A 15,445-nucleotide genomic window follows, 5' to 3' on the forward strand; every position below is an offset into this window, starting at 1 on the left:
ACCGCCAGCATTCAAAAGTGACCAAAATATCAGCCAGGAAGCATTGGAACTGAGAAGTGGTCTGTAGTCACCACCTGCAGAACCACTCCTTTATTGGGGGTGTCTTGCTAATTGCCTATAATTTCCACCTGTTGTCTATTCCATTTGCACAACAGCATGTGAAATGTATTGTCAATCAGTGTTGCTTCCTAAGTGGACAGTTTGATTTCACAGAAGTGTGATTGACTTGGAGTTACATTGTGTTGTTTTAAGTGTTCCCTTTATTTTTTTGAGCAGTGTATTTTGATTTGTTTAACACCTTTTTGGTTACTTCATGATTCCATGTGTGTTATTTCATAGTTTTGATGTCTTCACTATTATTCTACAATGTAAATAGTAAATAGTAAAAATAAAGAAACCCTTGAATGAGTAGGTATTCTAAAACCTTTGACCGGTGTGTGTATGTATGTATGTGTGTGTGTGTGTGTGTGTGTGTGTGTGTGTGTGTGTGTGTGTGTGTGTGTGTGTGTGTGTGTGTGTGTGTGTGTGTGTGTGTGTGTGTGTGTGTGTGTGTGTGTGTGTGTGTGTGTGTGTGTGTGTGTGTGTGTGTATACACACACACACAGTTCTGGAAATAATTATCAGTTTCTCTGGTTTTACTAGGTATGTGTTTGGGTAAAATGAACATTTCTGTTTTATTCTATACTGACAACATTTCTCCCAAATTCCAAATAAAAATATAGTTATTTAGGAGGATTTATTTGCAGAAAATGACAACTGGTCAAAATAACAAAAAAAATGCAGTGTTGTCAGAGCTATGGCTGGCAAGAACACCTGAATCTGTACTTCAGGCTGCTGCCACAGATCAAGCAGCACCAGCACTTGAGGTGAATATCATTTTCATTGTATGAGGTTATTTTTCTTACCTAAACTTGGGAGGTGAATTGAAACAGGCTCTCCGAATATAGATTCCCTTGTTCATGTGTGGTTCGGACGGACCAGTCATCAGCACATTCTGCAGTGCCTCTATTCAATTCTCCTAACACACACGCCATACATTGCTGCTACATTTTTGTATCCTGCTGATCAGCCACTTTACCCCTGATGGTATGCATATAACTACCTCGTCTATCACTGATATCGTTATTGATATTTTTCTTAGTAAGATGTGGCCAGTGGAGTAAAGTACTACAGTAAAAATACTTGAAAGTACTACTTAAGTATTCTTTTTCTTTTTTACTCCATACATTTTCCCTGACATCCAAAAGTACTTGTTACATTTTGATAGGAAAATTGTCCAATTCACACACATCCCTGGTCATCCCTACTGATGTTGGAGTGTGCCTCTGGTGATCTGTCAATAAAAAAATAAAATTGTGCCGTCTGGTTTGCTTAATATAAGGAATTTGAAATGACCGGCTCAAATTGGTCTTATGTAGAAACATTTGAAATTGTGTTTTTACATTGGATAAAAGTACAGACTCAGAGCTACAAAATGGTATATCATACACTGCATTTTTGAGGAACAATGGGAACAAACTTGTAAACTCCCATTTGAGAAAATGGCCTTTGAATATTTGGTACCTAGTGGAAAGCTCCCCTTTGTCAACACCCATTCAGCATTGTTCACACCCTCTTAAGCCAGCCCCACCCATCTCTTTAAGGATTCACATGTGAGGTCATGTACTAAACAGTGAGTATTGTAGTAAAGATTAAGACTAAAAGTGGTAGTAGCCTACAATAAGCAAACATTCCAGGTAAACAAAGTATACAAATAAAAATATGTTATAAATATTAGATGACACTTTCTCTAGACACACTTGTCTAAATTGATGGATCATATGAAAGAAGTTATAACCCCCAGCAACATCCAGCGGTGGAAAAAGTACTAAATTGTCATACTTGAGTAAAAGTAAAGATGCCTTAATAGAAAATGACTCAAGTACTTGAGTGAAAGTCTTTGGTTTAAAAATACTTAAGAATCAAAAGTAAATGGAATTTCTAGAAAGTAAAAGTATAAATAATTTCAAATGACTTATATTAAGCAAACCAGACGGCACAATTTTATTTTTTTATTGATGGTTAGCCCGGGGCACACTCCAACACTCAGACATAATTTACAAACTAAGCATTTGTGTTTAGTGAGTCTACCAGATCAGATGCAGTAGGGATGTACTCTTGATAAGTGTGCGAATTGAACAATTTCATCAAAATATAACGAGTACATTTGGGTGTCAGGGAAAATGTATGGAGTAATAAGAACATTTTATTTTGGAATGTAGTGTAGTAAAAGTTGCAAAACATATAAATAGTAAAGTAAAGTAAAGTACAGATACCTCCCCCAAAAAACTAGTAGTACTTTCAAGTATTTTTACTTAAGTACTTTACACCACTGGTCACATCTTGCTAAGTGAATGGGTATCTACAGAAGGTGTAAACGGTACAGCCAAATGGTTACAGCCAAATGGTTAAATTGATATTCACCTAAAGTGTTGGTATTGCTTGATCTGTGGCAGCGGCCTGAATTACGGAGTCAGGTGTTGTTGCCAGCCATTACTTTCCACCAGCACTGTACCATCCTCCAGTCCAACCAGCTGTGGGATGTTGACCCCGGTCACAGTGCTGTCCTACACAACACCAGCAATCTCAGACAATGTGTTCACTCTGGTCATTCTGAAACGCTGCTTGATGAGGCCAAAGCAACCGGTCTGGGGCAAACTTGACTGCGCTGCTGCCTTTGCTGGATGACATGCCTTCATCAATCAAGTAGTTGACTTGTTGTGGTATTCCTTCACAACAGAAACCAAACAAGGCACACTTGCGAGGAGTTAAAAAGTAGATGGGGCCTGGCTGCATAGGGTCAGAAGGATAGTGCACCTGCAAACCACAAAAGAACATTAAGATAAGTTAATGAAAAGAAAATGTAACGTAAAACGTAATAGTTTTTTATGCAACATTATCAGGCAAGCTTCACTTACTTACTTAAATGTGCAGAGCAGCAGCACTCACTTACCTACAAATGTGCAGAGCAGCAGCACTGCATACAGAAACATAATCTTGTAAACTAGAAGAACACACAGCCCGACTACACGTACCTCTGGAAAATACAGAAATAATGTGAGATCAATGAAAGTAGTGCCAAACATGTTGGAGGTCCATTAAATAATCAAAACGTGTTGTTTGTGCTTTACATACCAAGTGTTGTCATTGATTCCTTGTAGAGACGCCACACTGCTGCTTTTGTCATCATGAGATGGCAGCAGCTTTCCACCAAAATGTTTGTGTCCTGGGTGGCGTCCTGGTAACACTATTGCATTATCCTCTGCATAGTTGTTGAAGTTAACCACTCGCTGCAAGTCCTTATGCCTTCAGGTGTAACCTGTGCTTGCTCGGGCCAGCTCTCTTTCTGATGGGAGGCATTAGACCATTCTCCTTGTATGACTGGTGAGGAGAGACAGGTGTGTTCTACAGGTCTTTTTGATGGGAGGCATTAGACTATTCTCCTTGTACTACTGGTGGAGGATAGTCAGGCTTGTTCTACTGATGCTGAAAGACAAATTCCAGATACAAGTATGTTGTCATTATTATACAATGATAAACGTAATCACCATCAGACACACCTGGCTAACTTGATGGGTCACTTAATCATCTGGCGAAGTGGAGTCTTTTGCTTAGATATGCTAGCTAAACAATGAACCAACATAATCCCAATCCATAGCAATACAAACTGAATTTCATAGCTAGCTAAAATAAACCAAAAAGGTTGAATGTTAGCTAGTTAGCTAGCTAACATTAGGCTATAACTAGCAATGGGAAATGGCATTCTGAGAACATTACTATACACAGATCATAAACGTAATGTTAGCTAGCGAGCCAGCCATCTAATGTCAGCTAGCTAGCTAACAGTAAGCTTTAACTTGGGGTATTTTGTTTAGACATGTAGCTAGCTGGCTAAACAATGAACCAACATAATCCCAATCCATAGAGTACTAGCAATACAAACTGATTGCTAGTACTAAAGTTAACCAAAAAGGTTCAATGTTAGCAATGGAAGTACTCTATAGGCACTGAACCAGTCGTACGCGGTGAGATCATGGTTCATGACTTCTAATAACTTTCCTCCAGATTGGAGGGTTCTATTTATTAGTGGCATGTGTGTGTTAACCATCAGAAGAGTATTTTGGAGACTCCCTTCCACGTGATGCAATTTGAGTGACTACTACCTCCTCTGTCACTGTTATCAATGGCAATTCGAATTGTTAGGTCTCTAACCTTCTTACTGCTTATGACTGGTCTGACTGTTGCTAGCATTGGTAGTGATACCCAAGGGGACCAGTTATCCTACCAATTCATTCCAAAATGTTATCCTACCGGAACACATGATTAGAGCAATTTACTAGTTGCATTGTAGTTGATACTACACATTTACCATTTGTTTTGGGAGGTGAAAAGTCCAGAGGACTTCTTTTACAGCCAGTGTGGTACACCTCAGTGATATCTTAGATGTGTACTAAGGTTATCCCCATTGAGTGGCCTGTCCGCTCCCCTCTGTTCTCATGGGGAAGCTTACAACTAGATTTGTTTTCTGCTCTGGCAGCCTCGTATAGTGTTGCACGTAGTCTCGACCCAGCTGTGGCAAGTTTAGCATAGTCGTTTTGCACTTGTTGCTGTTGTCGACAAATTAACCTCGTCATGTGACGTTTGCGTCAACAGTTAAAGCCTGTCAGAACCCGTAGCATTCGGGTAGCCATCCAAGGCGTCCTCTATGTCAGCTAGGAACATCTCAGTGTCGTTTGACTGACCTGGAACAGGGTCAAAGGTGGGGAAGTTTTTGACGAGTTTGTCAAGGCGGTCCTGTGCCTAGCAGGCAGAGAGGGTTGGCTTCATCCTGTGGGAAAGTTGGGGCCGAAAGGCCAAGAGGAGAAGCCAAGCTTTGTTGGCAAAGAGGTGCCTTATTACTCAGTGCGAAATGGCCAAGAGGAGAAGACAGAGGGACACATGGTCGCTTAGAGTACTGATTTTAGACACGTGAGTGTCGCACTTGCTCTGTTCAGCCTCATACTTATCTGTCATGTTTTGCAAGTAGAGGTCTTGAGTACTGAGCGAGAGATTCAGTGATGAGATTTCCTCCACTTGCTTAGAAATCAATATTTCCATCTTCATCACCTGAGTTCTCATCATTCATTTGGTCAGCGGCTTCAATGAGTTTTGCCGATTTGTCATCCAACTTAGTAATTGTGTTCATTAACTGATTGTCTTTGGTTTGCAGTATTTGGACTAGAACTTTATTGCTTTGAGTAACGTTCATCAAAACTGCCTGCATGTTATCAAATTGCACGCTCCTGTTTGTAGATAACTCGACATACTTATCTAGTTTTGAGTGGACTGCATCGTATTTGTCACGTGTGTTCCCTCTCCGGCCTCTAGGTCACCAGGCTGCTCGTTATGGCGCACACCTGTCACCATCGTTACGCGCACCTGCGTGTCGTCAGACTCACCTAGATTCCATCCCTTACCTGATTACCTTCCCTATATATGTCACTCCCTTTGGGTCCTTCCCCAGGCGTCATTGTTTCTGTTTCATGTCTGTGCGTTGTTTGTGGTTCTTGTTTTGTATTATGTTCCGTTTATTTATTAAAGCACTCCCTCCCTGAACTTGCTTGCCGACTCTTAGCGCACATTGTTATAGAATGACGCCTCACCAAAGGGAAGCATCAGGGAGTGTTTTTTTGTTGTTGATTGTTTTGGAGGTGAGGTCGGGTCCGAGTGTCAAAACCAGAGCTACTTGGGAGGCCTCAGCCGGCAGGTTCGACAGGTTCCCCTGCCTCAGCTGGCTCGATGGGTTTCCATACCTCAGCTGGCCGGACAGGCTGCCATGCCTCAGTGGGTTTGATAGGCTCCCATGCCACAGCTGGCTTGATAGGCTCCCATTCCTCAGCTGGGTGAACAGGTTCCTGTGCCTCGATCGAGGCAACCGGGGAGGTCTCAGTTGGCTCATCAGGCTCTCATGCCTCAGCACGTCCGCTCCTGATCCCCGGGATCGTCCCTGTGGTCGGCGTCCTGCAGCTGTAGCCGCACGTCGGGGAGGGGGAACTGTTACGTGTGCTGTTACGTGTGCTACGTGTGCTCTCCGGCCTCTAGGTCAGCAGGCTGCTCGTTATGGAGCACACCTGTTTATTTATTAAAACACTCACTCCCCGAACTTGTTTCCCGACTCTCAGCGCACATAGTTATAGTATGTAGTTATGGCTAAATATAGTTGTTACTGTAGGAAACAATTTTGTTGAAGAGTTTGTGCTCGTTCATCGTCAAACGTTTTTGCAATTACTTTTAATTGTTCAGTTTTCAAACGCAGTTCCTTGGCAAGCAAAATGTTTACATTTCCTGCTTTTGTCATTCGGTTCGCTCCAACTGTCCCTTCATATCAGCCATTTCTAGCACGTGCTTCTGCTGAGCACTGCGGTACTGGACCGATGCCAATCTCTGATGGCGATACATAAGGGCTAAAGTGGAGAGAACCTTTACAATGCCTGCGCCCGATGGTAGATTTTTCATGTTTTTCCGCTAATGGCATTATTAGGATTTGTATCGCTGCTGAGGTCAGTGATCAATAATTTAATGGGTGATGGTTCACTAATTAGCAGGGGACTGGGAACCACCCCTTCTGATAGCTTGCACATTATAAAAAAATGTGGAGCTGCAAAAATGATTTGAGTCTATTTAATGACCATCAATACTGGGTCAGTAATGTGGGAGTTAGATGGGAATGAATTTGCAAAAGCACATTTATTTGCTGAATCAATGTTAATGCTAAATCATACCTGTATAGATTATTTGGTAATTAAACTTTAATTAACCTGAAAGCAATGCTGTAACTAGGTTCTTGACGCACCCCATCCCGTTAGCGGGATCATTGTCATCAACACCCGCTGAATTGCAGTGTGCCAAATTCAGATAAAATTGCTAAACTTATTTAATTTTCATGAAATCACAAGTGCAATATAGCAAAACACAGTTTAGCCTGTTGTTAATCCACCTGTCGTGTCAGCATTTTGAAAATATGCTTTACAGCGAAAGCAATCCAAGCGTTTGTGAGTTTATCGATCACTAGACAAAACATTATGAACACCTAGCATCAAAGTAGCTTGGTCACAAATCAGAAAAGCAATCAAATTATTCGCTTACCTTTCATCTTCGGATATTCTCACTCACGAGACTCCCAATTTACACAATAAATGTTCCTTTTGTTCCAAAAATATTATTTCTATATCCAAAACGGCTCGAGCTGTCACGACATCGCAGACGAAAATTCCAAATAGTATCCGTATTTGGATAATATATCAACCGGGACAATCGCTTTTTCAATAGGAGAGGGAGAGACAATGGCTGCCCCACTCTGTTGCGCAAGCAAAACTCATGCGAACACCCAGCTATCCACTGACGCAATGTTATCTTTCTCGCTCATTTTTCAAAATAAAAGCCTGAAACTATGTCTAAAGACTGACACCTTGAGGAAGCGATAGGAAAAGGAATCTGGTTGATATCCCTTTAAATGGAGCGAAGGCAGGCTATGGAACATGGAGCTTTCAAAATAGAGGCCACTTCCTGGTTTGATTTTCCTCAGGTTTTCGCCTGCAATATCCGTTCTGTTATATTCAGACGTTATTTTGACCGTTTTGGAAACTTTAGATTGTTTTCTATCCTAATCTAACAATTATATGCATATTCTAGTTTCTGGGCCTGAGAAATAGACAGTTTCAAATTGGTACGTTTTTCATCCAAAAAATCAAAATACTGCCCCCTACACTCAACAGGTTAATGTGGAAAAGTTTAAATTGTCTCATTTGTACAAACCAATCCATTTGTATATTATTCAAAAGATCCATTTGAAAAAAGGTAAGTCTTGCAATTTTACCTATATTGAGAAAACGATTTTCAATCAGGTTGGAATTGGTTGGATAATATACAAGTAACCACTTGTTACAAACATGATACAACGTTGGTAGTCACAGAAATATATATATATATATTTTTTTTAAGAATACTGCCTATTCTTCATCCTTAGGGGTCACTGATTGCAGAAAGCTGAAATATAAAGGAGGCAGATCTTCTGTTTCCTAAGGCACACGGTGTTGCCGTGTGAACATAGAGAAAAAAAATGGCTGCTCTCTCTTTGTTAGCTTTAGCATCTCATGCAAGCTAATCCTACTTTGTACACTTTCAAGCACAACATAGGATCTCCTTAAACAAGGGAACCGTTTTACTAATAACGTCTTATGTTCAAACCCTTTCGGCGATATTTGTTTTACCGGAATGCACGGTAAACAAAGAAATACACCGTTGGTCTAATCAAATTTCTCTGATTGCCAGCCCATTATGTCTCAAGAAATGAATATTGACCGAGTCTACTCGTTCCTGAGGCGTGAGTGACGGAAATAGCACGTTTGGCCCAACGCTCTATTTATCAAATTTATATAATTAGCTGGATTGTGTACTGGCACTAGACATTTTATCACTAACCCTTCACTGACTATGTCAGAGAAGCAACACGGAGGAAACCTCTATGTATTGTTCAAATGGCAACACACACGTCAACAATTCCTGTCTACAACTCCCATTGTGTATAACATAATCTGGGTGTATCATTTAATCTGCTTTTCAATGTCATATAGGCTGAATGCAACATGAAGGCCTCATTCTATCTTAGATTCCTCGCACGGGGGCATCATTATGTTGTGTGTTTGACTGTTATTTCATCAAATAATTACATACCACGTTAAGTTATTACGCGATTAAATTACTCATGTAGCAATTAATTAAGTTGTAATTTGGGGCACAATGGAAAAAGTTATTTAACGAGTTACTATCTCCCGACTAAACTCTAAAGATATAAATATCTCTTACATCAGTCACAGTCAATTCATTAATTCTTATTTACCTTCTATCAGTCTCATTCTGAATGTTGCAAAATCCTTTATCTGCACAAAACCTCAGCGATATATACAAATTGTCTTCATAATTTTTTACTAACTAAATAATCACACAGAATTACATAAACACAGAATAGTTTACATATTGATTACTACGTAATGCAATGAAAAGTGTCTAGTGGACTTAACCCGATATGATGGCGTGGTAGACAATGGAAAGGGGTGGGGACAGATAAAGAGGGGGAAAGACAGAATGGGCCCAATACATACATACAGCTGAGAACTATGAAATACTTTGCACATGAACAGCCGCTCATTTGAAAGAATTGCAATGTACATATTTACGTGTGTATGTCTTTGCTGTCTCTCTTGAAAACACTTGATCCGTCTGGGGAGTAATTTGACAGAAAGACTCTGGTTTGCCCACCAGAGATTAAAGTCTTTCATAGTGTAGCTCTGTTATAATGGATACGTCAGACGTACCAATGGTTGTTCGATAGGGAAATATTCTCCTCTCGTCTTCGGTCAAGTTTCCTAGACTATTTTACATATACAGCTGCAGACTGTGAATGTGTAGTCTTGTAGTTTTCTTAACCATTTCAATGTGTACAGCTGCCGCTGTACGTAGCTGGTCTGGTGGAGTCTAACCATTTGATGTCCGGTTCAACACCGTCCTCCTGCTTGGTCTATAGAGTGGTAGCCATTTCAATGTGGGGACTCCCATCCTTACGTTTTCTTGACTAATGTAAATTTTGTCACGAGTCCTATAGTAATGAATTCGACAGGATTGTTCTTTAAGTACCCACGGACCATTCCAACTGTTTTGGATTTCAGAAATATTGTTTCATTATTCAACCTTTTGATGTTACCGTTCTGGCGGAGGAATCTCCTTTTAACAAAGGTTTCTTTTCCCTCAATCCTGCCAAACCCAAAGGCAGAGTTACTACACGGTATTTACGACCGGTCATAAAACTGGTGGGGGAGAGAGGGTGGGGGAATCTGACACCTATGATCCTCACCCAACAGGGCAAGTCATGACACCTTGATGACAGCTTTGCACACTCTTTGCATTCTCTCAAACAACTTCATGAGGAATATTTTTCCAACAGTCTTGAAGGAGTGTCCACATATGCAGAGCACTTGTCGGCTGCTTTTCCTTCACTCTGCGGTCCAACTCATCCCAAACCATCTCAATGGGGTTGAGGTCGGGTGATTGTGGAAGCCAGGTCACCTGATGCATCACTCCATTACTCTCCTTGGTCAAATAGCCCTTACACAGCCTGGAGTTGTGTTTTGGGTCATTATCCTGTCAAAATTCTATCTTTTTTGCAGGTGCATGGTAACAGTTGAACAAGATAAAGGAAAAAGGAAACCGCACACTGCTCTTGATCATTGATCTTTAATAAGCTTACGTATCGGCCACATGGCCTTCGTCAGAGTCATTGTCCCGTTGAAAACAAATTATAGTCCCACTAAGCACAAACCAGATGGGATGGCGCATCGCTGCAGAATGCTGTGGTAACCATGCTGGTTAAGTGTGCCTTGAGTACTAAATAAATCACTTACAGTGTCACCAGCAAAGCACCCCCACACCATCACACCTGGCCCTCCATGCTACCCCACGGGAACCACACATGAGAAGATCATCCATTCACCTAATCTGCGTCTCACAAAGACACGGCGGTTGGAACCAAAAATTGCACATTTGGACTCATCAGAAAAAAGGACTGATTTTCCCTGATCTTTTGTCCGTTGCTCATGTTTCTTGGCCAAAACAAGTCTCTTCTTCTTATTGGTGTCTTTTAGTAGTGGTTTCTTTGCAGAAATTTGACCATGAAGGCCTGATTCATGCAGTCTCTTCTGAACAGTTGATGTTGACATGTGTTTGCTAAATCTAATAAACTTATTCACTGCAGCAGAGTTAACTCTGGGTCTTCCTTTCTGTGGCAGTTTCATCATCGCTCTTTGATGGTTTTTGTGAGTGAACTTACTTAAAGTACTTGAAATTTTCCAGATTGACTGATCTTCTTGTCTTAAAGTAATGATGGACTGTTGTTTCTCTTTGCTTATTTGAGCTGTTTTTTCTATGATATGGACTTGGCCTTTTACCAAATAGGGCTATCTTCTGTATATCACCCGTACCTTGTCATAACACAAATGATTGGCTCAAACGCATTAAATTCCACAAATTAACTTTTAACAAGGCACACTTGTTAATTGAAATGCATTCCATGTGACTACCTCATGAAGCTGGTTGAGAGAATGCCAAGAGGGTGCAAAGCTGTCATCAAGGCAAAAGGTGGCTACTTTGAAGAATCTCAAATATAAAATATTTTTTTACACTTTTTTGGTTACTACATGATTCCATATGTGTTATTTCATAGTTTTGATGTATTCACTACTATTCTACAATGTAGAAAATAGTAAAAATAAAGAAAACCCTTGAATGAGTAGATGTGTCCAAACTTTTGACTAGTACTGTATGTCCTTGTGGAAAACACTGTAACCTCCCCCGACAGTTTTTTTCACCTGCTATGTTATGTTAGTAGAGTGAGAATACAGTGTTTTGAATGAATGGGGCAGGTGTCTAAGTTAAGACTTGTGATGCCTCAAACTATAAACAATGTGAGGAACTTTTGCCATTTGTTATATATCCTTTTACTAACTATAGTAGTGGGTAACAATATAGTGAAGTATTTGTTTTAGGTTGTCATTTTTGCAATTATGTGGTGCAGATTACCAGATCTCACAATACCTGGAGAGTGTGTTTAACATCCCAGAAACCACATTAGTATGATATAGCAATCTTAGAAGAAGCACTTCAACTCGACTTCAAGAAAGACAAACAGGAACTCTTACTTCTGACGTGGTGGACTGGTCTATTGCTCTAAGTGTTTGGTTTCTGTGGTTTGGCCAGGCGGTAGCAGTACTGACTGCAAGCTATCCTGTGGGTCACATGCCGTACGGCTGGCTGACTGAACTACGTACGGTCTACCCCGCCTTCGACAAGGTAAGACGAGGTTGTTTACATTGACTAGTAAGTAAGGCCATTGAGAGTGGCCAGGTACCTCAACCTAATGACTGTTAAAGATTATATTAACCTAAATGTGGGTAGCACAGAAATGCCTTGGTATTTACTTACACTATAAAATTGTAAAACTACAAGGCCAGCTTTGTTGTATTCTTTCAATAAAGTAAAAGTGCATCAATACCACATATTTTCAAGTAAATACCAGGTAAATAGCAATATTGTAAAATAAAGTGCTACCTTAATGTTTTTATGTAGGAGATGCTTCTCTGGGATGCAGTTTACAATGAGTTTGGCACAGTATGGGCTGATTGCAGTGGTGCAGATACTTAGACCAGAATTCAATCAAAGGTGCGTTGTCGCCAAGCAAGCTTAATTTGCCATGAATGTGATCTCCGCAAACGTCGGGGAAAATTGGCTTTTAAAAAAACGCATTGTCGGTAGTGTACTTAACAGCTTTGCAACGCACTTTTGAATGAATCCCTGCTTCAGTTCAGTGAGTTTATTGTTAGTTTGTGCAAAGGTCAGCAGACAATGCCTAGCTGTCCCATTAACTCAACTGTCACTGTTCTGTATTGCTCCGTTTATACCAGTGTGACATTACTGAAACTGCAGTAATTACACCACAGAAATATGATATACATAATTCCATTGCACCATGTATTTTGGGGGAGTCTGGATTCATAGCGGACAGCTAGAATTACTGTGGCTCCCGCTGACATTTCATAATATTTATAGGTAAACAAAGGTGTGGTGAGCAGAGACCAACCTGCTCTAGGAAGTTTAAGGGCTGCTGTTAGGAAAGTCACTGTGTGGTTTACTTGTGCTGAGTCATACTAAGGTAGTTGCCTCTTCAGCCATGATTGAGCACAGTATCAGTCCATGTTTTAACAATACATTTTTAGGGGAGAGTACATTTTGTTAAGACATTGTTCTCATAACAATGTCATCGTTGGTTTTGATGTGGTATTACCTGTGTTAACTATAGTTGTGAAGCCTGTTGTTACTAAACCAAAGTCTCACAATGATTCTAAATGTCATTTGTAAATCGATTCTATGGTTTATGTGAAGATTTAGGTCGGGATTCAATCAAATGCTTGTTGTCGACAAGCACATTGCAATTGACTTGTAAAGGTCATTTAAACATGAGCCGATATCCCCAATGTACCATGACTCCGATCTTCGTGAATGTTGAGAAATTGCAACAATGCGCCTTTGATTTAATCCCAGCCTTAGCCTACTGAGTGCATTCACACCTGTCATGTTTGTTTGTTTGTTTGTTTGTTTGTTCTTCTTTGCCCCCAGAACAACCCCAGTAACAAACTGACCAACATCAATACCACAATCTCCAAATCTCACATCAAAAAGTTCACATTTGTCTGCGTTGCACTTTCTATTACGGTACGTTCAACCTTGATCTTTTGTGGATGGAAAATAATGTGTTTATTGCTTTTAGGTCTTTAAAAAGCTTACATTGTTATACCATGAGTGACTTGATGCGGGCCATAATTCTATGATTGCAGATAGTAGGTTTCTTGCATTGTGCTTTCAACTTTCAGAAATGTGTTTGATGGAGTTGCCCCTAGACATTGATCTTGGGTCAGTTTTTAAAATTTCCCCAACTAATGGTTAAATGGGCCATATGCAATTTTAAATTAATGATATATCCCCATTGATTCTTGAAGAATATAACTTATCCATGTCTCATGAGCTTTGTTCAACTGTCTTACCCCATCGGTAACCCAAAATTAGCTTGTTTTGCTCCACACTATACAGTGCATTTGTAAAGTATTCAGACCCCTTGACTTTTCCCACATTTTGTTATGTTACAGCCTTATTCTAAAATGGATTCAATTGTTTTTTCCCCCTCATTAATCTACACACAATACCCCATAATGACAAAGCAAAAACAGGTTATTAGACATTTTTGCCAATGTATTAAAAAAAAAAAAACTGATATCACAATTACACAAGTATTCATACACTTTACACAATACTTTATTGAAGCACCTTTGGCAGCGATTACAGCCTCGAGTCTTCTTGGGTATGATACTACAAGCTTGGCACAACTGTATTTGGGGAATTTGTCCCATTCTTCTTTGCAGATCCTCTCAAGCTCTGTCAGATTGGATAGGGAGCATTGCTGCACAGCTATTTTTAAGTCTCTCCAGAGATGTTGGATCGGGTTCAAGTCCGGGCTCTGGCTGAGCCACTCAAGGACATTCAGAGACTTGTCCTGAAGCCACTCTTGCGTTGTCTTGGCTATGTGCTTAGGGTCATTGTTCAGTCTGAAGGTGAAACTTTTCCCCAGTCTGAGGTCCTAAGTGCTCTGAGGCTCTAAGTGCATTAAGGATCTCTCTGCACTTTTCTCCACATTCTCCATTCATTTCTCCAAGAATCTTTAGATGCCTTTTGGCAAACTCCAAGGGCTGCCATGTATCTTTTACTGAGGAGTGGCTTTTGTCTGGCCACTACCATAAAGGCCTGATTGGTAGAGTGCTGCAGAGATGGCTGTCCTTCTGGAAGGTTCTCCCATCTCCACAGCTCTAGGAAGAGTCTTGATGGTTCCAAATTTCTTCCATTTAACAACGATTGAGGCCACTCTGTTCTTTGGGACCTTCAATGCTGCAGAATGTTTTGGTACCCATCCCCAGATCTGTGCCTTGACACAATCCTGTCTCGGAGCTCTACGAACAATTCCTTTGGCCACGTGGTTTGGCTTTTGTTCTGACATGCACTGTCAACTGTGGGAACTTATATAGACAGGTGTGTGCCTTTCCAAATCATGTCCAATCAATTGAATTTACCACAGGTGGACTCGAATCAAGTTGTAGATACATCTCAAGGATGTTCAATGGTAACAGGATGCATCTGAGCTCTATTTCGACTTTCATAGAAAAGGGTCTGAATAGTTATGTAAATAAGGTATTTCTAATTGTTGTTTTTAATACATTTACAAAAATGTCTAGTACCCTGTTTTCACTTTGTCAATATGTGACTCGTTTCAGGAATCTAGGCATATATCACTTAGTAGAACTGCATAAGTGTTGCTCTCCACTTTCTGGAGGGCCGAGTTTTGAAATCAGTGGAATTAGAGTATGATAGCGAAAGGAGATGGAGAAACTTCCTTAATACAGATGTGCCAAGCTTGCAGCGTCATACCCAAGAACACTCAAGGCTGTAATCGCTGCCAAAGGTGCTTCAACACAGTGCTGAGTAAAGGGTCTGAATACTTATGTAATATTTAATTGTGGGGTGGGCCAGGACCAACTTTGGGAAACCCTGAGTTAGTTCATGGCTCCGTGTATGAATTTGAGAGTAGTTACATTTCTTCAGCCCCATCCCTCATGTTTACCAGTAACAATGGTAGGGAGACCACTTTGAGGGGTAGCTGATCGTAGATCCGTACAAAGGGGAAACTTCACCCCAGAGTGAGTTTGATTTGCATAGCAGCATATCCTGGATGGAGGTGTCATTGTTGTAAGTTAGAAATTGGCAGTGTCTTTTT

General features: G+C 40.5%; 1 protein-coding gene across 1 annotated transcript in view; it reads left to right on the forward strand.

Annotated features, from left to right (window-relative positions):
• LOC139387144 (ANKH inorganic pyrophosphate transport regulator b) overlaps nt 1–15,445 on the forward strand; it is a 100,911-nt gene that overhangs the window by 67,190 nt on the left and 18,276 nt on the right. Inside the window, exons 7-8 of the mRNA XM_071133172.1 lie at nt 11,827–11,919; nt 13,243–13,338. Of these exons, the coding sequence (XP_070989273.1) occupies nt 11,827–11,919; nt 13,243–13,338 (189 nt within the window). The remainder of the gene's footprint in view (nt 1–11,826; nt 11,920–13,242; nt 13,339–15,445) is intronic.

This window comes from Oncorhynchus clarkii, chromosome 28 (assembly GCF_045791955.1).
Source record: "Oncorhynchus clarkii lewisi isolate Uvic-CL-2024 chromosome 28, UVic_Ocla_1.0, whole genome shotgun sequence".
Taxonomy (NCBI): Eukaryota; Metazoa; Chordata; class Actinopteri; order Salmoniformes; family Salmonidae; genus Oncorhynchus; species Oncorhynchus clarkii.